The sequence below is a fragment of the Pleuronectes platessa genome, unplaced genomic scaffold (genome assembly GCF_947347685.1).
Source record: "Pleuronectes platessa unplaced genomic scaffold, fPlePla1.1 scaffold_281, whole genome shotgun sequence".
Taxonomy (NCBI): Eukaryota; Metazoa; Chordata; class Actinopteri; order Pleuronectiformes; family Pleuronectidae; genus Pleuronectes; species Pleuronectes platessa.
Window position 1 is genome coordinate 3,819 of NW_026518980.1, and position 24,927 is coordinate 28,745.

Below are 24,927 nucleotides of genomic sequence, written 5' to 3' on the forward strand. Positions count from 1 at the left end.
ACTGCCTCGCCCTATTTGGTCCTCGTTTCATCCGCGGAGTGAAACCCCGGGGAACCCTGAGTGCTGAGGCCGGCCTGCGCACCGCCGCGGAGGGACACGGCATCCGGAGAAGAAGCCTGTTGGTCGGCTCTACTTTCCGCCGTCATCAGTGGCGTGTGTTCCCGGAGCAGGTCGAAGAGTCTCCGCCGCTTTTCAACCGTTCAGCCCGAACCACCGAGCGGTCCTCCCGTCCTCTGACCCGGGACCAGGCCGAGCCGAGCCGTGCGAGCTGCCAGCTGCCGCGTCCACTCAACTCGTGCCCATTGTTTGAGAGAAATTAACTCGTTTTGAGGATCTCGTGTCAGCTCGATAATAGTTTACTTGTCATCAACTGTCAAGTTCGAAGTCCTCCATTGTTTTTTTTTTAACCCTCCTCTTCGTCACCTCGCACGTTGACCCGGCTCCGGAGCTCGGAACCAGCCGAACAGCGACTCGTCTTCTGAGGAGAACCCGACTGACTGCGCCGACATGGGGGTAAGAGCTCGGAGTTCCACTGTCAGCTGCTGGTACCGGGTCCGGTACCGGTACCAGCCGGTCCGTGTGTCCGTTGGCGGGAGCGTGGAGCCGCAGACCCCCGGTGTTCCGTTGACACTGAGCCCGGGGGGGGGGGCTCTCGTGTCCGGTTTCACTTTATCTGCGTGTTGAATTGTGATTTCTGTCATTTGTCACGTTTTTAAAAACCAACACTTCTTCGTGTGCTGGTACCGGAGACTAACCGGAGACTAACCGGGGACTAACCGGAGACTAACCGGAGAGTAATCGGGGATGGAGGGGGGGCGGTCATCACCTGGACCCCGCCGCCCCTCTTCTCTCTCTGCCGGGGAACTTGCGCCAGATTTGAGTCGCGTCTCCCGCCGCTGCACGGTGGTAACGCGTTACATTACCCACGTTACTCATCCAGCCTGTTTTGCAGATTAAATCACATTTTGCTTTGTTTGTTTTCTGCATAATCCCGACGGGGGGGGGGGGGGGGACACACACACACACGTCCACACAGTTAACCGTGTGACATTCTTGCTGATGTGCTTCAGGATGAGCAGGAACATGAGCTGCTTCATTCACACTAAACAGAAATACAGCTGCAAACATCTGTAGCTGCAGAGGATGGAGGTGGTTCACAGCCTGGAAGATCTGCATGTATTAGTCACACAGACAGAAATGATGATGATGATGATGATGATGATGGTTCATAATGTGCAGGTGAAATATGTGATTGTGGAACATGAAACCTGCTGCATCATGTCAGTGCGACTGCAGCAGCTCTTCACCATCACAAACACAACGTGTGAGTGAGTGTGTGTGTGTGTGTCTGTCTCATCCTCACAACAGACGGCAGCTGACAGAGAGAGAATGTCTAGGATGATTCGGATTCATCTGGAAAATCCACACAGGGTGGGGGTGGGGGTGGGGGGGGGGGGGGGCTGGGAGTCTAAAGCATGAAGCTGTGTTTTTGGTGCACTTCTATTCAAACGTTACATAATGCGACAGCGTGTGGCTGATGGAGCTCGGTGAGGATACAGAGGACGAGTGCGTCAAAATGGTTCCTCAGCTGCTCTGTGGTCCATCCCCTCCTCAATCCCCCCCCTCTGTCTGAACAAAATGTGTCCCGGAGGAAGGTGTGGACAAGACAAACCCCCCCCCCCCAGCAGTCTCCAAAAAAAACCCCAGTGAGCTGTCAGGTCACGAAGGACATCCTGTTCCAGCCGTTCAATTTAGAATCCATCATGTGAATTCTATTGAAAAATCACTGTGATATCATTATGAGTTAATATCAACTAATGCTGCTTTATGGAAGTTGTGCTCTCCTGCAGCACGTCTATTAACTTACAGTGTCTCTATCATCGTATTAAGTTTTCACTATAAGATCAACACGTACTGTTGGGTAACTGTAGCTCCATCCCTTCAATAGTGTCATGGTCCATCCCAGCTAATGAGGGGTGAAGGGCAGGGGTTACTCAGGAGGGGAGGGGGGGGGTCGAGGCCGAGTCGTGGAAAACGCCGGCGCTCTGTCACCGTTTGTGATGCCGGCCGTTGCCAGAGGCTGAAACCGGCACACAACTCTGACTACTGCGTCAAAGAGTGGAGGAGGAGGAGGAGGAGGGTGGTGCGTTGGTGAGTGGAAACTCCCATGATCCAACTGGGATTTGCCAAGAGTGGGTGAAACGGGCGGCGAGCGGGGGGGGGGGACATAATCTGAGGGACGTTCGGTTGACAAGGGAACTGGGGCCATTTGATCCGGGCCGATCAATAGTTAGAGGATGTAGCTGCAGGAGACAACGATCGGTTGGTGGAAGGACGGACGCAGAGAGGAGGGGAAGGTCAGACTCTTCAGGACTCAGATGGAGAACTAGGACCGCGTTCTGAGGACGAGTGAGAGAGACGGTGTGAGTGACTCTGAACGCCGGTGGCAGGGAGACGGGTTCTGGGAAACACAGAGAGAGATGATTCTGTGGTGAGTCACCTTGAGAAGGGTGAACACCGGGAGAGGTGGAGGAACGTGAGGAGGGAGCCTGAGACGCTGCTTGTTACTGACGAGATGGACCGAGAGAGAGGGAGTCTGGGCAGAAAATGGAAAGATGGACACTGAGAGAGAGATGGAAAAGAAGAGATATCCAAGGATGAATGCTCCTGCTGATATCCCACAATGCACCAGGTGCGTAACTTCAGAGGGACAGCCAATGGCAGCGGAGGAAGGACAGAGCGTGGTGTGTGTCTGAGGCGTCTGATCCTTCCACCATGAAGCTGATGGTTCACTCGCTCTTGACTTAATGGGATCTCTTCACTGTAGTGGCCCATTTCACTCCTGATAATAATTAGTACTGAACTGACACTAAAACAAGTGCACACACTCAGTCACACGCCAGGAGATGAGGATGTGAACACACGAAGACCTTTATACTGTAAATTATGGTTATGAATGTGCAGATTACAATTTTCAAATATAAAGGACGCAGTCAGTTGTGTAGCAGCACATACATGACTTATTGAAAACACAGTCTATCAATCTACTGGCGTGAGAAGTGCAGTCCACTTTCACATTTCATATCACTACCCAGAAGTCACTGCAGTTTATTTAGTAAAATAATAAACTGTATTTATTTTAACAAGTTTCAGTTACAAAGTGGTTGAAACTTGGTTAAAACATTTCAGGAGAAATGTAAATAAGACCCAGAACTTAAATAATACAGGAATAAGCATTAATAACAGTAAGATAATAAAACAGACAACACACACGGGTGTGTACACGTGTTGATGCTCGTAGTCACACGATATATGTTCTCATGGTCACGGACTCTGTTAGATAATTGTTTTCAGTCAATATCTCATCAGTTCAGACTCTCGCCCCCCCCGCCCTGTCCCTCACTAGTTTCCGTGTGGGGGAGATAACGTGAATCCATACTGCTGCTAATCACCGATCGGGGGGGTTTCTAACGTCAGCGGCTCTGTTATCTTTAAACAGAACAGACGCTGACTCACTGACTTCCAGAGCGACAGAACGTTATAGAAGTCTTACATAACACACCTTCACGTTCAGTGTGATCATCAAAAACAACACTGACTGCAATTATTCAGATGGGCCCAGTGGATTGGATGTTTCCAGGAAACCTAACATTTCCCGTTTATCAGGCCACTGGGAATCGACGCCGTCAATCAGATCCCATCAACAGCTGCCATTTTCTATCTCTCTCAGACGTGTCACACAGCAGGAGGCGACACGCTGACAAATGACAGAACAGAATCTGTCGTCTGCTTTATTGGAAATGTTCCCCGACAACCTCAGAGGCGTCTGCTGCACAAACATTTCCCTTAAATCCCAAACTGAGCTCCTGACCCCCTGTGGCATTTCACTGGAAACACACACATACTAAAACCCAGTGTCGTCTTCAGCAGTGAGTCTTCACCCTGAGTGTGTCTGAGGCCGGCTCCTCGTGATGAAACCTCGGTGCAGACAGAGCAGGGAAGCAGATGGGCAGCCTGGAGGCAGGAGAATGTAAACAAAGTGAGAGGGTGAAGGGAGGGAGGACCCCTCTTACTGCATCAGTGTGTGTCTGTGTGTGTGTGTGTGTCGCGTGCCAGTCAGACTGTCCTTCAGTGTTTTCTAGGTCGGTCTGGCCACTGATCTGTGTGATAATCCATTTCTTTGTGTGTGTGATCCATAAAGTGTGTCGCTCTTTGGTCACTGGAGCGTCGTCGTATATTGTTGAAAAACAGGCCAAACACAAAATGACTGGAGGCTCGACACAGTGTTCTCTGCCACCGTCACGTGAAAGGACACGTAGCATGACCTAAATAAGCATCAACTAAAAATGAATAAATAAATCTCTAAATCTCAGAGACCCTGGAGATTAATGCTGTTGTTTCCCATCACAGCTCATTTATAGATGCTCCGCCCTCTGTGTGATATCTCCAGACACTTTGATGTGAATCTAACTGAGATGTGTGTCTGTGTCCTAATCTGTGCATTTTAATTACTAATTATCATAATGTTTGACTTTACTCATGGTCGTAGGCTTCACTGAAAAAACATCCCTGGTTGATGGCTGAGATGGGACCAGTGATTTCAGCAGATTAGAGGTTTATCCAGCCGTCCCCAGACCTGTGGTGCCCTGCCTGGGGTCGGCTGGATGTGGCAGAGAGAGCAGACAGAGCAGACAGAGCAGACAGAGCAGACAGGGCAGACAGGGCAGACAGGGCAGACAGAGCAGACAGGGCAGACAGAGCAGACAGAGCAGACAGAGCAGAGAGAGCAGAGAGAGCAGACAGGGCAGACAGGGCAGACAGAGCAGACAGAGCAGACAGAGCAGACAGAGCAGACAGAGCAGACAGAGCAGAGAGAGCAGACAGAGCAGACAGAGCAGACAGAGCAGATGGCTCATGCATCTACAATCTGTCCAGTAGCTCAGTGTGTAACATCTGGATGCTGATGAAACTTTCTCAGGTTTTACAGCCTGAGATCAGGGATCGTGCTCTAGAGCAAAGGAAATGATTTGCATCAAGACATATATGTCAATGTGTTTTACCTATTGATACTTTATGTAATTCAGTACAACACGTGTCAGCCTTTCTCTAAAGGTGAAACTCTGTGACTGTATATTTGCTCTAGATTGATTCAGAAATGTCTTTAAAGTCACATTAAGTCTATGAAATTAAAATTGGTGAAGGGATGCCGCCCTTAATTATCAGGAGCTTGTTTTCTTCATTTCATATTTGTTTTCTTCACCTTGCTCATGTATCTGTCATCCAGATATTGAATGTTTATATGTAGATGTGACATGTGACCCCTGTAGGACTTTGTGTGATTCAGTGGAACCAAGGCAGGAAAAACAAAGATAACAAAGATCACACAAAGATAGAGAGGCTGAATTAACCAAGCATGTAACTGGATCAAAGAAAATATAACACAGACATAAAAAAAGAAACGTCAAACATAACCCTAACTGTAGAATTGAAATATAAAAAGATAGCATTGTAAAATAAGCCTATGAAAATGGACAAAGAGGGTTAAATGGCACTGAAGGGGTAATATACTGGAGTCATGGGCTTTGCTGCCTCGTTGATGGTTCAGTTCTGAGAGAGATTTGTTTTCACTCGTCAATAGATTACAGGTTTGCCTGTACCTCATCTTGGTTGTTAACATTTCAGCAAGTGATTCATGACCAATGATTATTATTGAATGAGAGGTTGGGAATGAAAAGACGGGAGAAAGAGAGAGAACGAGAGAGCAAGAGAGAGAGAGTGATGGAGAAGGGATTATTATCCTTCACTAGGTTAATCTGTGAGTGTAGTAAACAGCAGTAATCTGATGGTCCGCTACTGGCCGGGGAAGCACCTCCTAACAGATGGCACCACACACACACACACACACACACGGCACACTCACAACCTCTCTGGACACATCATGCCACTTACAAACACTTTGATTTACACCTATATACACATTTGACATATTCTCATACTCATGAAGTAAATCAGATTGACAGATTTGTGGACGTAAGAGGATGTAGTAAAGTCTGGTGGTCTGCTTGGCCGTCATCAAGCCATCACTCAGCCAGCTCTTCATCGAGCGAGGGAAAAAAAAACAGAGAGTAAACCCCATAAAACAGCCATCGAATCAGGATTAGGATTCACACTAATCCGTGTTGGAGCTTTCCTAAAATGAGTCGGCTCTCCCCTCTCATCGAGCAGGTTCCAACAGCAGCTGAGGCTCAATAGGAGTATTTCCACAGAGCGTTTGTACCGAGTTGCATCGTGGTGAACATCTGCCTGGCGATCGAGGTTCAGGTCCCAGTGTGTCCCCAGTAGAAAGGACGTTTGGCTGGAGGCTGTGAAAACGCTTCCAGGAGCCGTCAGCGGAGTTCAGGCTCAGAGTGAAACTCAGCTGAGCGTCATGAGGTTAAACAGGCTGCTTTTAATTCTCTGAATAAGTGAAGCCAGATTTCCTCCAGCAGTGGATTCATTTAATTAACCACACTTCACTTTATTCATTTAGCCTCCCAAACCCAATTAGTGTGTAATAAATTGTCTCATTGTGTCTTTGCCTCTAAAAACACGTTTGTCTGTGGTTTTACGGCCGAACCATCATTTTTGAATGGCCGCCATGTTTTACTACGAATCAGGGAAAATATTTCGATTGTGTTGTTACACATGACTTAAGCATTCTTTAAATTGATCGTTTTATAATAACAGCTTTTGTACATTACTTGATGCAGGTGTGATCCATTTACACTGGACATTTAGCAACAGCTTCCCAGTGCAGCTCATTTGTTGAGTACAAAACTAGAACCGAGCAGCCGGCTGACATTTGATCTCTTTGCTAGAAACCCTCAGGATGAAAGTATAAAGACTATGACAGGACTGAACTCATTGATGTTGTGTTTGTGTGTTAACAGTATGGACGCTCGGACAGCTACCGCGTGGCCACCACGACGGACAAGGATGAGAAGGAGTCACCCAAGAAGAAGGGAGCCAAGGACATGGACGACCTCAAGAAGGAAGTTCCCATCGTGAGTAAAACTCCTCCTGCTGCCTGGCCTCACTGACATGTCCTGCAATCAAACAACTTCCTCTAGAACCTGCTGGGTCAAACACCAATGACGGAGAGAACATCCCAAAGTCTGGAAGTCCCAGTGGACAGTGAGGAGATCAGTGATAGTAAACCCTGGCCTCGCTCCAGCATCCAGAGAGCTGTGATCCAGTCTCCCTCTTTGAACAGCAAATGAACTGGCTCTATTCTTTTGAATTGATCTAATAATTAATGGGTGTTGCAGTTTACTTTTTCTTTTTTCATTCACTGTAGACGGAACACAGAATGTCTGTTGAGGAGTGTTGCAGGAAATACAACACTGACATCGTGCAGGTGAGTGCATGATTCAGCACTCTCTGATTGATGTGGATATCCCTGTCCAATTACAAGTTAGACAAATCTCTGCTCTATTCTATCGTCCCTCTTCTCCTCCTCTCCGTCCCCTCCGTTGCTCTCAGGGTTTGACCAATGCCAAGGCAGCAGAGTACCTGCTCAAGGACGGCCCCAACGCCCTGACTCCTCCCCCCACCACCCCAGAGTGGGTCAAGTTCTGTCGCCAGCTGTTCGGCGGCTTCTCCATCCTGCTGTGGATCGGTGCCATCCTCTGCTTCCTGGCCTACGCCATCCAGGCGGCCACGGAGGATGAGCCCGCTGGGGATAACGTAAGTGCAAAGCTGCAGTGGATGGACGTTAACAAAATTACCCAAGTCCAGATAAAGAAGTGCAGAAATTAGTATTTATTTTGAAACATAAACACCAGCGAGCGATCAAACATCCTGAGGGAGGTTCGTGAAGAAGCTGTGAATCGCTGCTCGTGTGTTTGCTCCCGGTCCTCCAGCACATCACTTTATTAAAAACAATGTGCTGAGTCACTCCTCCTCGGGGAGAAAGCTGTGTCAGTGATAATGTCATCTGTTTGTGCGAATCACGCCCGCCGAGCCATCGTTGATTGACAGACACCATCCTCTCAGTGTCATTCTGGGCCGACCAGAGGGAGCGTGGGACTCCTGGTTGTTAGCGGCCGGGTGAGAGAAGGGCGTTCATGGGTCAGATCTGTTTCTCTCAGGTCAGAGCGCAGAGTGGAGCCGGGACTGAGGCTCAGAGGATCTGACACTCACAGTGTGAAGAGACTAAACGCTTGGTCCCGACCCCGGGGGAGGTGAAGCCCTGACGGGGATGAGTCGCCCTCACTCACTGTATCATACACACAGAATTTAAGAATCACACTCTGATAAACAGCTGCAGCTGTGTCACATGGTGCAGGACATAGATGAGACCCCTGTACAGGGAGATTATTCAGCCCAGAGGATTTAGACCCTCTAATGGTGACATATTAAAACAGAGAAGATATAAGAGCAGAGTCATAAAACGATGAAGAGAGTAGACGGCTAACAGATGGACGACCTCCAGGTCACTGACTCCACATCAAACCACCTGCTGCTGTCAGCCACAGGATGTGAGAATTTAAACAACATCCTGAAACAGCTTCTTTACCTCCTGCTCTCTTCAAGGATTCAGGGTTTCATGTCAGAATGACGACTGATGGTTTATTCCTTGTGTCTCTCCTGTGGTCTATTTTTTGTCCTTCCCTCCTCTCACGTGATACGTTTTTAGATAAAGGAGAAGTCGCCTAATTACTTTCTGCTTTAAATATGAAATTCTCATCTTTCTTCCTCCTCTGTCCGTCTCCACCGCTGCAGCTGTATTTGGGTATCGTGCTGTCGGCTGTCGTCATCATCACCGGCTGCTTCTCCTACTTCCAGGAAGCTAAGAGCTCTAAGATCATGGAGTCCTTTAAGAACATGGTCCCTCAGGTACCCAACACCACGATATTCTGTATTCTATATATTATATTGCATTTGCTTCTAGCCATAGCCGAGGATTTTTACAAAAATTACATACTTTCTTTATGAATCTGAAAGCTTCATGCATTATTATGTCACAGCTTTCATACTATTCTTCTCTCTTCTTTATCAATAATGTTTTACACTGAAGTTCCTCATCTCTAACCTTTCTCTAAATAGTTCCTTCACAGAAGTTGGTGTTATTATTGGAAAGAGGCTTCAACTTTATATTATCCGACTTTGCTTCATCTGCTTTATTCTTTTAAACAAAACAAGAAGATGTTTATTTGAATGTTGTGCCCTTTCAAAACATTCTCTCTCTCCCTCTGATTCTCTTTCTTTCTCTCTCTCTCTCTCTTTTCTTCCCTCTGTTCTCAGCAAGCCTTGGTGATCCGTGAGGGAGAGAAGATGCAGATCAACGCCGAGCAGGTGGTGGCAGGAGACCTGGTGGAGGTGAAGGGAGGAGACAGGATCCCTGCTGACCTGCGCATCATCTCCTCCCACGGCTGCAAGGTGAACCACCACCACAGACACACACTGTAATTAAACAGAAACTCCTCTCAACGCCTAATAGGCCTTCGTCAGATGTCTCTCCAGAGCGTCACGCTTCCTGTCTCAACACTATAATCAGTTTATTTAGAAAATGTAAAAGTGTGGGTGCACAGTGGACATCAGTAGGTGTCAGGAGCATCGGGTTTAATATGAGAACAGTTTATGTCCACTCTCTTTTAAATCCTCTCGTGTTGGTTGATAAATATTTAACTGCAACCGGCTCTTTGTCTTCACATTACAGAAACATAATAATGTTTAATTCAACCTGTAAATTAAAAAGCTTTGTAAACTGTAAACCTCGATCTCTCCACTGCTGCTGCTAAAATCTGGATCAACACTTGATCTCACAGGTTCTCACTGTTTCCACCTGCTTCCATATGAACCTCAGTCCAAGTCTCACATTGTTAACTGTGAATATAATGAGTTGGACGTAGTCTTGTGACACTCACCATCACTGGGTCAAATCCCCGTCTCCTGCTCTGTCCAGGTGGACAACTCGTCCCTCACTGGTGAATCAGAGCCCCAGACCAGGTCACCTGACTGTACCCATGACAACCCACTGGAAACCCGCAACATCGCCTTTTTCTCCACAAACTGTGTCGAGGGTGAGTTCACCGTCCACAACCATCCTTATCTTTATCACTACCATCACATTCACCGTCTACAGGGTGAGGGCTGGTCCACTCTGCCTCTCTGGTACAAACACGTCTCATGTGTGTGTCTGTGTGTACTCACTCACATGGCTGCGAGCGTATGTTTGTATTGTTGCGGTTCAGTTGAGTCAGATTGAACCGCAAACAGAGACAGAGCCGCACGTCAGCGTTTATTCTCGGCTGCGGTCAAAGTGTTCGGTCAGATGACGGAGCAGTTTGTGACATCACAGGAGCTCAGTGCCTCAGAGTGTGACCTCGTTTAACCAGGTTCCTGTTTCCTCTCCTGCTCACAGCCTCGTGGCGCTGGAGCTTCAACTTGCTCTGTGCTGCTCACAAGAAGAACAGAATGTGGCGCCCTCTCATGGATATATTGCTACATTACATTAATACACCAATAGTTACACCATCATTGCTCAGTGAAACCGAAGTGTCTTTTCATTTATTCTAGAGCCTGACCAATATGGATTTCTCTTCTGCATAGTTTATCTGTAAAATAAAAGTTTTCCTGTTTTCGTATTGACTGATACTGATATGTCTGTGACAGACTCATATCTGACTACTGTTATGGACCACACCCTCATGGTTTTCCTCTTTTCTTCCTTGTTTCTGGAGTTGATGAAGACGTGTGTTACTTACTAAATGCTGCACCCTCTCTCTCCTCTCCAGGAACAGCTCGTGGTATTGTCGTGTGCACTGGGGATCGCACAGTGATGGGCCGCATCGCCACCCTCACCTCGGGCCTGGAGACCGGCAAGGTGACATATTCATTATTATTTGTTTATACGATAATGCTCTTTTGTGTCATTTTCAAGTCCAATAATTAAGGTTGTTTACTAAAAACAGGCCTTTTGTGTTTGTGGAGCCTGTTGTCGTCACTCAGTTGCAAATTAATTTGTCAATTCTTTTAGGGACCTTTAAGAGATGTCGATCTCTCAAGTCAAATGTCTGAGCTTCAGTGCCTGAAGTTTCTTATCAACGAGTTATGAAGACACAGAACCCTCGTCTTCTTCAGTCGATCTAAACCTCCTCTTCTTCTCCTCAGACACCCATTGCCAAGGAGATCGAGCACTTCATCCAGATCATCACGGGCGTGGCCGTGTTCCTCGGCGTCAGCTTCTTCATCCTGTCCATCGTCCTGGGCTACTCCTGGCTGGAGGCCGTCATCTTCCTCATCGGCATCATCGTGGCTAATGTACCTGAGGGCCTGCTGGCCACAGTCACTGTGAGTTGGCAGAGAGATAAGGGGTTTGTGAGATGATAGTTAGGGAAAGATAGATTTTGATGAATTTAATATTTTGTTGTGTGTGTGTGTCCCTCTCTGTTACAAAATTGTTGTTGTTCCTCCAAGCTGTAATTTGTATTTGTGTTTTATGTTTCTTTGTTTTTATGTCATTTTGTGGGTTTTTTTCTACTCAATTGTTTGTGCAGACTTGGGTCAAACACTATTTTCATCTACAAAGTTGAAAAAATTTGAGAAAATAGAAATGTATTGAGATCAAATACATCTGCATCCTTATCCGGATCAGCACCAAATGTCACACGTTCATTGATATTTACATTCTACACAAAATCCTGGATCTGCTTGAATTGATCCGCTCTAGTGTTACTTTCTTTCTTGACCCACAACTCCTCCTTCAACCGGAAGTAATCGGCTCAGTAGTTTTTTCATATTCCAGCTCAGAAACAATGAAAACGTGTAAATGTACTTCAGGTATTTCTCATGTCAAATGTCATCTGTCAGATTCCCTGAGAAGTTTCACCCATGTCTGGTTGTGTCTTTCCTTTGTGTGTGTGTTGTTCTAAGTATGTATTTTACATTGTGTCGTGTACAGTGTGTCGGCTTCTCTCTTGTCGTGCTTTTCTCGGTGCTTGTGTGTTTTCTGTGATATGTGATGTTGCTGTGGGTCCATTTGGGCATTTGTGTGTTTGTATATTGTTGTGCTTTCTACATTCTCTCTGTGTGAGTATCAGCTGTCGTGGTCCAGGTGTTGTACTGTCTCTGTTTGTGTATCTCTCTTTTCCATCTCTCTTCTCTCTCTCTCTCTCTCTTTCCCAAGGCACATGCCCCATGTGTGTTTGTGTGTTTCTGATTCTCTCTCCCTCCATTGTCTCTGTATGTCTCTCTCCCTCTTCTCCAGGCCACTCACGGTGCTGTCTGCAATGACCACGGCTAGCTAATGTAATGACATCAGGCTAATGAGTTAGCGTTATGAGGTCCGGCCTCTGCTTGGCCTTGGCTAGTACTGTTCTTGCCGGACTTGGCATGATGATGTAATGCACCGCTGCTCTGCTTCACCTCTTCACTCGGCCTCATGTTCTCTCTGCATGTGGTTGTCGGCCTGTTTTTATTTTTTGGAGGTTTTTAGTGCATTTTGCTGTAGACGGACTTTTGACGAGCAGGATAAACATCTCCAGTTGTTCAGGTGGTTTAGTTTGTGGTTGTGGTTAATTGTTTAAAAATCCTTATGAAACTGATTCTTCTGCTCATTGACAGAACATCTGCCCTGGAGATGTTCATCTGTGTTGATGGTTTACCAAAAAAGTAGATGCTAATTATTTTTTCTCTTTCTCTGTTTGCGCTCTCTCCTCATGTTTTACGTTGTTTGTCGATAACCTTGTTTCTTCCTGTCTGTCCTCATTGTCTCTTCTCTCCTCTTTCCTCCTCTCTCAGGTGTGTCTGACTCTGACCGCTAAACGAATGGCGCGTAAGAACTGCCTGGTGAAGAACCTGGAGGCCGTGGAAACTCTCGGCTCCACCTCCACCATCTGCTCAGACAAGACGGGGACACTGACCCAGAACAGGATGACCGTGGCCCACATGTGGTTCGACAACCAGATCCACGAGGCCGACACCACCGAGGACCAGTCTGGTGAGGCTTTCCTCTCTCTCCTGCTTTCATTTTCAGTCTTACTGCAAAAATATTTAAGGAATCCTTTATTGCTGATCGGTCTTAAACATTGTACATGTTCTCTGATCGGTTAAATACATTTTAAAAAATGACGATTGGTCGAGACACACCTGAATCACTTGTCTTTCCTTCTCTAGGCTCCTCCTTCGATAAGAGCTCCCTCACATGGTCGTCTCTGGCCCGAGTCGCTGCCCTGTGTAACCGCGCTGTGTTCAAGGCGGCTCAGGACGCTTTGCCCATCCTGAAGCGCGATGTGGCTGGAGATGCTTCGGAGTCTGCCCTGCTGAAATGCATTGAGCTGTCCTGTGGCTCAGTGAAGGTCATGAGGGAAAAGAACAAGAAGGTGGCTGAGATCCCCTTCAACTCCACCAACAAGTATCAGGTTCGTCCGCCCGGTTTATTTCCAGCTGGAAATTAAATGCATGTGATCTCAAACTTTAACATGTTGAAAGTTATGATACTGACGCTTGGATATGTTCCCGTCAGCTGTCGATTCACGACACAGTGGAGGGAGAGAGCGAGAGCAGCTACCTGCTGGTGATGAAGGGAGCTCCAGAAAGGATCCTCGACCGCTGCTCCACCATCATGGTGCAAGGCAAGGAGCAGCCCATGGACGAGGAGATGAAGGAGGCGTTCCAGAACGCCTATTTGGAGCTGGGAGGACTGGGAGAGAGAGTACTGGGTAAGGACAACAGAGGATGGGAAAGCATTGGGGAAATAACTAAAGGTCATAGTGTGGAAATTTGGAAAGAATTTAATTCTAAAGTTCTAATATATTCTGTATCTGGTTCTATTGTGTCTTCCTGTAGGTTTGTTTCATCCTCACTTCTTTCCTCTTCCCTGATTCCTCCAGGTTTCTGCCACGTGTTCATGTCCGAGGAGAAGTATCCCAAAGGTTTCGCCTTCGACACCGACGACGTCAACTTCCAGACGGACAACCTCTGCTTCGTGGGCCTCATGTCCATGATTGACCCCCCCCGCGCCGCCGTGCCCGACGCTGTGGGCAAGTGTCGCTCCGCCGGCATCAAGGTGGGCACGTTGAGAATCTGACCTTTAAACGACTTGAAGATCAGAACCGTGCATCCAGCTGAATGTGAAGTCTGTGGAGGACAATCTGCCACAAGAGTCATTTCTCCATTACTTCTCTCTCTGTCTTCACATTCCTGTTCCTCCCATCTTCCCTCTTACACATTCCTGTTTAATTTCTTACCCTCTTTGTCGTGTTCCTCCACTTGTTCTTCAGGTCATTATGGTGACTGGAGACCACCCAATCACAGCCAAGGCCATTGCTAAGGGTGTCGGCATCATCTCTGAGGGCAACGAGACGGTTGAAGATATCGCTGCTCGCCTCAACATCCCCGTGGCCCAGGTCAACCCCAGGTGAGACAGGAAACTCAGAACAAGACAGGTGGTCGTCTAGCTTCACTTGCACCGTAAAGATTCGGCTGAAGAACAAAGTGTTTATAGGATTTATGTGTTAATATCAGGGTTCCCACGGTACCTGGAAACCATGGAAAACATGGAATTTATTTTTTCATTTTCCAGGTTTGGAAAAGTCATGGAAACTGAGCAAAAGTGAACACTTACATTGAAACAGTTATCCTGGAAAATTGTATTGGATGATGTGTAAAATAGTAATAAAATGAAACTATTGAACACAGAATTAAGATAAGTTTATAAAAACCCTTTACATGTGAACAGCTCTTACTGTAGATAGAAATGGATGATCCCATGTTGTAGAACATGCTCTTGGCATCCTATCTGGTGTATTGGATGTTGGAATTTGATGAGGCAACCTGTTGATATGGACTTTAAAAGTATAGTTTCGGATTGGTGGACTTCGGGAATAATAACCGAGAAACATTACTTGCGATCTCAATAGAATGGTCAAATACATGCATTTCCCAGCCAACACGGGAGCCTTGACATCTACAGTGAAACTTCTTATGCAAGTTTATCCTCAAATGTAAGAAGCTGTGTTTTAACTGTGTGGTAAACCTGGGTTTATCAACGTTAGTTAGTAACCTGTGCAATCTTGCTAGCTAGCAAGCTGCAACTTGCTAGCTAGCAGCTTACACTAGAATTGTTAACGTAATTTTTACCTTGCTTTTAAAATACTAGAACTATGTTCGATCCCCATATGTATTTCACTCACTGACTTTTCCTAAAACCGTGTTATTCACCACATTTAGGGGAGTTTGTTTTGAATTTGGATTCATTAATGATGGTTAGCAAGCACATGCAGTGCAATCTTGCTAGCCAACATTCAGCTTGCTAACTAACTAGCTAGTGTTGGCTAGCTTGCGTTGCTAGCAAACTACCAATACATTTTCACATTAGGCTGTGACATTACTTCTATACTAGTTGACATGACCAGTCTAGTCTTGATACATTTTGTAACATTCATTCTTATATCTACTTTTAGCTATTTTGTGATTTTTCGTTTTTTCTTTAAAAAAAATGATACTACTAAATAGGAACATTTGGGGTGAGACATTTTTGAGGTTGCTGTACTGAGGAACCACAGGGGAACCAGCCTTATGTTTTTCCTTTTAGGTTCATTAGTTTGATTTACAAAAGCTTTTACAGAGTAAGAGTAGGCACACTACCCCTTCTACGTAAGACTCATAATCTCAAATGTGTGATGCATTACAGGAGTGAGTGACAATGACACGCTGTAGATTCAGGATGAGGAAGAGAAGAGGGGAGAAGATGAAAGAGGAGGATACAAGAGTAGAGGATGACAGAGGAAAAGGGAGAAGAGTGGAGAGGAGTTGAGAAGAGTAGGAAGAGAAGACAGGAGCGGATACGAGAGGGGAGGTGTGGAGAGAAGAGGACAGGATGAGATAGGAGAGGAGTGGAAGAGAGAACAAATATCAATCCCAGTGCTCATGTGTCTCAAATTTCCCGTTCAATAAATTGTTGTTCATCTACAGATTGTTGCATTATTTCATGCATTGATATATCAATAAGACATAATCTCTAAGCATTTACAATGTAGACTTGACTGGCACATCTTTTAAATCAAGTTAGTAGTCAGGTGTCCTAGGGGGTTGTGTTTGTGAGGGGAGGGGGGCGCGGAAAGCTTCAGGGGCCTATAGATCATAACTTAATATGGTACCTGGAAAATCAGGAGGTAGCATGGAATTTTTTTTCAAGGCAAGCGTGGGAACCCTGAATATCCTTGGACATGGTTGAGTGATTTGCTTTGTCTTTGACGTGTAGAGACGCCAAGGCCTGTGTGATCCACGGCACGGATCTGAAGGACCTCTCTCAGGACCAGATGGACGATATCTTGAGGAACCACACAGAGATCGTCTTTGCCAGAACCTCCCCGCAGCAGAAGCTCATCATTGTAGAGGGCTGCCAGAGACTGGTACTGAACTGCACACACTCACTAACATATCGACTCAGGTGCATTTACATGTGGTAAAAAGTAATCCAGGGTTTTAGCATCTGAATCAAAACATTTCCTCTGTGTGGCCTCCTTCTTCTCAGGGAGCCATCGTGGCTGTGACAGGAGACGGAGTGAACGACTCTCCGGCCCTGAAGAAGGCTGACATCGGGGTTGCGATGGGAATCTCCGGCTCAGACGTGTCCAAACAAGCCGCAGACATGATCCTGTTGGACGACAACTTTGCCTCCATCGTCACAGGAGTAGAAGAAGGTGAAGGAGGAACCAGCGGAGGGACGGGGGGAGGAAGGAGGGAGAAGAGGTGGAGGGAGGATGTCTGAGTTTAAGAGTTAGACGACCGGAAACCACAGTCATGGTTTCCTTTTTCTGTTTAACTAAATTAATAGTTGGTACAGTGAAGAAAACCATGTAATGATGAGTCAAATATAGGAAACTGGGATCATTCCTGGCTCCTATCATTCCTGCTTGTTCATGTGTCTTTTTGCTGACTCACTGTTTCCTGTGTCACCTCAGGCCGTCTCATCTTTGACAACCTGAAGAAGTCCATCGCCTACACTCTGACCAGCAACATCCCAGAGATCACCCCCTTCCTGTTCTTCATCCTGGTCAACATCCCTCTGCCTCTGGGCACCATCACCATCCTCTGCATCGACCTGGGAACTGACATGGTGACTAAAACAAACACACACATGACCGGGCAGCAACACAGTGACGCACCAGACACACACACACACACATTGAAACAAAACCACTGATGATTATTTATAATTTGCCAGATTTAAATACAGCACAAAGAGTTTGATGTGAGTGTAACTGTGCAGAACATGAGTCAGACTGAGCACTGAGGTCGAGGTGGAAACAAAAAGGTCCCTGTGCATGAGGACACTGAGAGTGTGGGACCTCTCCTGAGAAGAAGAGGTCCAGTCATCCCCCTTTCAAATATAGTGGATCAGTGAATAAGGAGTATTTTCCACATTTGTTCACGTTTCTAGGAAATAGAAATGATCATGTCCACAAATATCCAATTTCTGTTCAGCTGCTTATCCACTGCAGACACGGTGTAAACATGAAGTCACCACTGATCCTCACCCCTGTGTCTCCGCCCCCTCCCTCAGGTCCCGGCCATCTCTCTGGCCTACGAAGCAGCAGAGAGCGACATCATGAAGCGTCAGCCCAGGAACCCACAGAGAGACAAGCTGGTGAACGAGCGACTCATCAGCATCGCGTACGGACAGATCGGTACGAGCCCTGTCCACTTTCCAATGTGCTGTGTGTGAACATGGAAGACATCAACCTGATTAGTGGACGGGACACTCTTCACAAAGTCACTGTTCATGGATTAATGATCAAACCGTGTGTTTCTGCAGGAATGATTCAAGCTCTCGGAGGATTCTTCGCCTACTTCGTCATCATGGCTGAAAACGGTTTCCTGCCGTCTGTGCTCGTCGGAATCCGACTCAACTGGGACGACCGCTCCACCAACGACCTGGAGGACAGCTACGGACAGCAATGGGTACGAGTCACCTGAGACCTGAGTGACACATAAATACACGTGGCTCCAAAAAGATGTGCAACCCCATGACTTTAATTCACCAGTAGAATCAGAGGAAGGAGATGATCTAAACATCATGTGTTCTGTTTCTCTCCTCCTCCTCCTTCTCCTCCTCCTCCTCCTCCTCCTCCTCCTCCTCCTCCTCTTCCTCCTCCTCCTCCACGCAGACCTATGAGCAGCGTAAGATCGTGGAGTTCACCTGCCACACAGCCTTCTTCGTCAGCATCGTGGTGGTGCAGTGGGCCGACGTCATCATCTGCAAGACCAGACGTAACTCTGTGTTCCAGCAGGGCATGAAGTGAGTCCACAGTCATCTCACCAGGACTTTCTACATCTGGATATATTGATCTAGCTAAGCAAACACATTGTCTTATTCTATCACATTAAAAACATGTGATATTGTTAGAGTTGGCAGATGTGCAGGTGTTTTCCTGAGGTTTAGTATCAAGCTTGAATCTCAGTTTAGAAGAAATCACTGGGTTGTTAATTTGGAAAGTGCATCGCTTCAGTTGCTGCAGTTCCCCCGAGCTGCCACTAGATGTCCCTTGAAAGTCGGTTTGACTGGTGCACCTTTAGTTTCTGGACCTGATCTCCATCCTGTTTGCTCTTCTCCCTCCATCTTGTTCTGTTTCTCCATCCGTCAGTTCTTTAATTCAGGAGTGAACGTAGAAAGAAGCTGAATCTTTAAAGATGTGAAGAGATGAAGTCTTTTCAGTTCCAGACTCTATTGATCCCTTTAATGTGGACTCCTCCCTCTCACTCTCTCTCATCAGCATCTCTTGCTCATCTCACTTTGTCCGTCCTTAATCTGATTCCCTCTTTCTTGCAGGAATAAGATTTTGATCTTCGGCCTGTTTGAGGAAACAGCGCTGGCTGCGTTCCTGTCCTACTGCCCTGGGATGGACGTGGCGCTGAGGATGTACCCACTCAAGTAAGTCCCATCACAAAGCCTCAGTACAAAACTATCTCATTGTGTTTGTATCTATTCAGGACTAATGAGTGTGTGTTCTCTCTCTAAGTCTCATCTCAGTTATATTAGTCTGTGGATGAGAATCACAGAACTGACCTCTGAACTGTTCTGATCCCGTCTCTCCTCCTCTCTCAGGCCCAGCTGGTGGTTCATTGCGTTCCCGTACAGTTTCCTCATCTTTGTTTACGATGAGATCCGAAAACTCATCCTCCGCCGAAACCCCGGAGGTACTATCACAGACACACACACACACACACACACACACACACAGACACACACACACACACACACACAGACACACACACACCGTATCCAATCTCAACAGACTTCAGTGTAACTTCATGGATGTGTAGTGAATCAATCACATGGAAATCATTATTCTATCTTCTTCCTGAATTAGACAGTGATACCTCACCGGCTGGCACATTCCACTGATTCTCATCACATGACAGGACATGTGGTTTCAAATGGATCTGATGAGGTCATGATGTTAATGAGCGAGTGAAATGTTCGATAGTTAACTTTCCTCTTTCTCTTGTTTCCTTCTTCGTCTCTCGTCTTCATCTCTGCAGGCTGGGTGGAGAAAGAGACGTACTATTAAATCAATACCCCCCACCCCCCGGGCTCATTGCTCCTCTCTCTCCCTCTCTCTTCCTCCCTTCCTTCCTTCCCTCCACCCATCTCTCATACCTTCTCACCCCCCCGAGATACTCACACTTTACAAGAAAACGATGTTTACTCTCCATCCTGTACCTCCTCTGCATCCTCACGTCCTTAAGAAACAAACACAAACCACAGAACGCCAAGAAGACGAGAGGACCAATGACAGAGGAGTGGGTGGGGGGGGGGGGGGGGTGTATGTCCTCCCTGTCCTCTCTGTCCGTCTGTCCCCTTTTTATCTTCTGTTCAGAGTCCAAACAGCATTAATCTGCCAGTAACAGTGTTTGTGCCGGTGCTTGTTAACACACTGTTGTGTTGTTTTTAAAACAAAAATGGTTCAGCCAGATTCAGCTCCAGCTCTGATCACTGCCATGTTCTGCCACTCGCTGTTTTCACTTCTCTCCCTGGTCTCCTCCTCTGGTTCTACTGACTGACTGCCAATCTTCTTCTACTGCCACCCCCCCCCCCCCCGCCTCCTCTTCTTATTCCTCCCTCCTGCCTCCTCTTCTTCCTACTCCTCCCCCCTACCTCCTCTTCTTATTCCTGCCTCCTCTTCCTCTTCCTACTCCTCCCTCCCTTCCTCCTGCCTCCTCTTCCTACTCCTCCCTCCCTGCCTCCTGCCTCCTCTTCCTACTCCTCCCCCCTACCTCCTCTTCTTATTCCTGCCTCCTCTTCCTCTTCCTCCTCCTCCCTCCTGCCTCCTCTTCCTCTTCCTACTCCTCCCTCCCTTCCTCCTGCCTCCTCTTCCTACTCCTCTTCTTCTTACTCCTGCCCCATCAAAAAAGGTCACTTACTCTGACTCCCTCCCTTTCTTCCTCCTTCTCTCCCTCTTCTTCCTCTCATGTGTGTTTTTTTTTCTGCGTTGTTGTTGTTGTTGTTGTTGTTGTTGTTTTTTAAAAGACGAATCGTTCAACAAGTTTGCTGTTGTTGTTTTTAAAGTTTGTAATGGGTCTGCTTGTTTTCATTGGGACATGACGAAGCCCACTATCGCTCCCTCTTCTTCCTCCTCTCTTGCTCTCTTCTTTCTCTCTTACACCCATCCTATAACCCCCCCCCGCCTGTCCCTGTTCGTCTGTCTGTTTGTGAACACCGTAATGAACCCTCTTTCCTTGTAAACTTCTACATTCACCTCCTGCCTCCTCTTCTCCTCCCGCAAACCCCTCCTCCCCCGTCCCCCCCCCCACCCGACCTCACCCCTGTTAAAGAAAATACAATCTGTCTGTGTCCTCGGAAAAAGAGATTTCTCTCCAGTTTCATTATTTGCTTCATTGGAAATAAGAAATATTAGACACAACACATTAACGTGCGAAGCAGCAGAAAAACAACTGAAATGAAATAAACCAGGAGAATCTCTTTTTTCAGTTTGGTCTCCAGTTTGTTTTTGTGTTGAGTTTTGTCAGAAAATGGAAATAAATGCTGTGACCAACTCTTACTCACACCGGTGGAGTCGAGTCGTGTGTTTTCTACCTCGTCCATGAAAAAGTTCACACGTCACAAGTTGTTCAGTGGAAACGACTCAGTCACAGTTTATCAAGAGTCAGAGGAAGAAGATGAAGAAGATGAAGAAGATGAAGAAGACAACTCAACTGAGGACGTCCACGGACTCAGTCACAGTTTATCAAGAGTCAGAGGAAGAAGATGAAGAATATGAAGAAGACACATCAATGAAGACGTCCACAGACTGAAAAGGTACAAGAGTCAGGTTTCAGGAACATCAGCAAAGTAATTGAAAAACTATTTTATCACAAGGTCCATTCAGTGACTGAAACACGTTCTGTTCCTTTAACTTCTCCGGAGGAAGAAGAAACATGTGACACACGACTCTGACATCATCACCTGATGTTCACTTACATTGTGTTTCAGTAAATTCTCTTTAAATATTAATCAACAAGAAGATGTGGCTGGAAAGTGAATCTGCTGCATTAAAAGCAAATTATGAAAATATCAGTTTTCAAAGGCCCCAGATTAATTAACCTGCATCTTTGATACAAGAGGTTTTAAATTTACTTAAAACGAGTTATTGTACATATTTTTATAAATTTTCCTACAAATCAGCAGCATAGATTTTTTTGCTAATTGATTAATTTTACTGCTGCACTATTGACCATCAGTGCATCACTCTGTGTTCTCTTGGCCGCCCCCTGGTGGCTGGCTGCAGTACAGGTGGTAAACCCTTCTTCATGTTAGCAGACGGGACACGAGCCAAACTAAAAAAGAACATCTCATTTTTCGTCATTTGAGTTTTTTCTCATCAAAATTATATTCGTTATCATATTTACTTCAGAGTGAATGACTGAATATTTATCAATGTAGTAGTTGAACTTGTGAGATGGTGACGTAGCTCAGTAGTGACGTCATCTTTACCTTTACAGCAAAGTGAAGTAAATCTCAAAACAGCCTTTGACTTTCATGCTGCTACATGTGTGTGTTTGTGTGTCTGTGTGTGTGCACCCTGACTGCAAGGGTGTCCATGTTTCATGAATATTATTACAAGGCTCACAGAGCAAATGAGTGCTGCCCACTTGACACACACACACACACACATACACAGACACACACTTCTAACCCAGGGATATAGGTCACCTCTTTATTCAGTTCATCGTTTCCCTCTTTCCTGTTTCTTTCTCTTCACCTTTTTAATAACATTTTCCTTACTGAATATCACAGCGGTTGCATATATATATAGTTTGTTAAAAGAATAACTGCGATGAGACCTAATGCACATTTTAAAGTAAATGACACAAACACACACTTAGTGTGGACAATACTCTTAAAGAGTTTATTTACAGAGAAGCAACAGTTCCCATCACGAGGAAGCGTTCGTTAAAAGAGACCAGGACACAAACCTTTACCCTCTGAGAGGCAGAACCAGGCTCAGGCACCGTCTTCAGTCTGATGGTGATGCTCTAGTCTAGGTTCTCACAGATTGTATAAATAAAGATGGCCGACGTCTGTCCTCTTCCTCTCGCTGCTCACAAATCAAACCCAAAACATCCCAGATACCCAGAGAGAGATCACGGTATCAAAGACCTGTGTGTTTAATTTAACTGAACATGTGATGTGTTGCTCTGGATGCTCTGGTTCCTGGGTCGAGGGGCGAGGTGGAACCAGTTCAAATAAATATTAAATGAGTCAAATAAATTCACACAAACACACACAAACACACACACACTCCCCCTTCTTATCAACCACACAAAAACATATTTCCTCTGAAACGCACACATTCTCTCAATCTTCGACCCTCTCACTCTCTCAGTCCCTTCCTTCCTACTACCTCGTTCTTTCAACACACACACAGACACACACACAAACACACACACACACACATTCTCTCAATCTTCTACCCGATTTACACCCGCACACTAAAACCCCCTTTTGAACACCTCCCCTACACACTCATCTCCTACCTTCCCTAAAACCCTTTTTCGTTTCCTCTGACACACAGACACACACACACACAGACACACACATATATATACACTCTCTTTTTGTCAACCACGAACAGCCGCCCCTCCAACCCCCCCCCCCCCCCCCCCCCCCCCCCAGTAATCTGGCTGGCCCGTGGCCTCCTCTCTCTCGCTCCACTGTTCTGTGTGATAGAATATCGATCGGTTTGCCTCGGCTCGGCGTGGAGCAGGAGGAGGGGGGGCAGCTGTAGGGCTATAGGGTGTGTGTCTGTGTGTGTGTGTGTGTGTGTGTGTTTTAGGGGGGGGGGGGGGGGGGGGCAGTGGTCAGACATGCTCCAAGGTTGTTACCACAGCAACAGCAGGATGGGTCAGAGGGTTACCATGACGCCTAGGTCGCAGGGTCAGGGGGAGGGTCCTGGAGGGGTGTGTGTGTGTGTGTGTGTGTGTGTGTGTGTGTGTGTGTGTGTGTGTGTGTGTGTGTGTGTGTGTGTGTCTGTGTGTGTGTGTTAATAGGTGGAGGGGGGCGGCGGGAGGAGAGTGGTGTCCAGTCCTCCTATATTGGGTGTGTTAATAATGAATGGTGTTGTATGTGGTCGCTGTCTCTTTCTCTCTCCCTCCATCTGTCTCTCTCTCTCTCTCTCTCTGTGTGTTTGTGTCGGGGACGAGTGGCGACATTTTGTTATTCATTGTTTTTCACGTATAAAAAATAAACCTCTACAAAGCAGGGACGGAACCAACATCTAGAACAAAACCATCACATAATGATTCATAGTTTTATTGTGTTAAAGGTTTAACTCGTACACAACGTTTCCTTGTGTCCGACACAATCACTAAAAGAAAACTGAAAAATGTTTGTTATTTTTTTAATTTCACCTCTTTTATAAAAAAAAATATGTCTGTTTTATTTATAGCAAAAATATGTCATTTATAAAACACTGCAGCATTTTTATTTTGTATTTTATCAGCAGCATCAAACGTTGCAGAGTTTATTTAATGTGAGTGAAATAAAATAAAGGTGATTTTTCTTAAATGTGACGACGCAGCAGTTTGGTATCATTTCATTAACTGCTTGATTTAAAAGAATCAAGAAGAAGATCATTAAAATAATTATGTTTTTTTTAACATAACAACAAATTCAGTCTTCAAGAGCAAAGTGTAAAATTCCAGACACATTTGGAGGTCACGTCTCTGAGTCTCTGAGTCACAGTGAGAAGACACAGTGACTTCAATGAAACGTGGTTGGACGAGGGAAGAGACAGTTTTCACTTTGTGATCGTCCAATCAACACTGAGACATTAACCTCTGCAGCTGAGGGACAAGAGGACAGATCCAGGACATTATACACAACACAAGTTATTCATATTTGACATTTGGGCCTTAAAGAAAACTTCACCATCTAACACGAGTCCTTCTCGAAACTGGAGCTGAACCTCTGACGTTGGATCAGAAGACCCTTGGAAAGCTTCTCACATGTGGAATCAGTTCATCCAGGTGCTCGTGACGCTGCGGCCTCCTCCCGTGTGTTTCCGGTCGTGCACCCCACTGAGCTCGTTCCTCGTGCAGAGACGAAGCTTCAGTGTTTAGAGAAGTGAGAAGATTCTGAGGCTGTGAATCTAAATTCAGCTCCAGCTTCACTTATCTGCTCAGAAGCACCTGAGCACCAAGGTTTCCTTTTTTTTCCAGATTTTAAGCCACTGGGCCAAATGGGAGGTTAGAGTCACGAGGCGTCCGTGCAAAGCCAATCTCCCAGACCCCCCCCCCCCCCCCCGGGTTATCACACAGGCCCCGTGCAGCTTGGACGGCTGCCCTGCGTGTGACTGATTTCAGATGCATGTCGCTAAACTTCCAGCACACGTACAGATCCAGGGTCAGCAGATGACACGGAGCCTCAGCACGGATCTC

The 24,927-nt window shown here is 46.3% G+C and overlaps 1 protein-coding gene across 1 annotated transcript; it reads left to right on the top strand.

The window, feature by feature from the left end:
• The first annotated feature begins 232 nt into the window (after positions 1-232).
• On the top strand, positions 233-19,798 carry LOC128436355 (sodium/potassium-transporting ATPase subunit alpha-3). Its single transcript, XM_053418128.1, has 23 exons — positions 233-513; positions 6,930-7,043; positions 7,337-7,396; positions 7,522-7,725; positions 8,764-8,877; positions 9,286-9,420; positions 9,947-10,064; positions 10,779-10,867; positions 11,155-11,334; positions 12,784-12,982; positions 13,159-13,403; positions 13,508-13,703; positions 13,875-14,050; positions 14,265-14,401; positions 16,247-16,397; positions 16,520-16,688; positions 16,950-17,104; positions 17,552-17,675; positions 17,804-17,949; positions 18,156-18,286; positions 18,818-18,919; positions 19,094-19,185; positions 19,531-19,798. The coding sequence occupies exons 1-23, from the start codon at positions 508-510 to the stop codon at positions 19,557-19,559; spliced, it is 3,072 nt and encodes a 1,023-aa protein (XP_053274103.1). The 5' UTR covers positions 233-507; the 3' UTR covers positions 19,560-19,798.
• Positions 19,799-24,927: the final 5,129 nt, after the last annotated feature.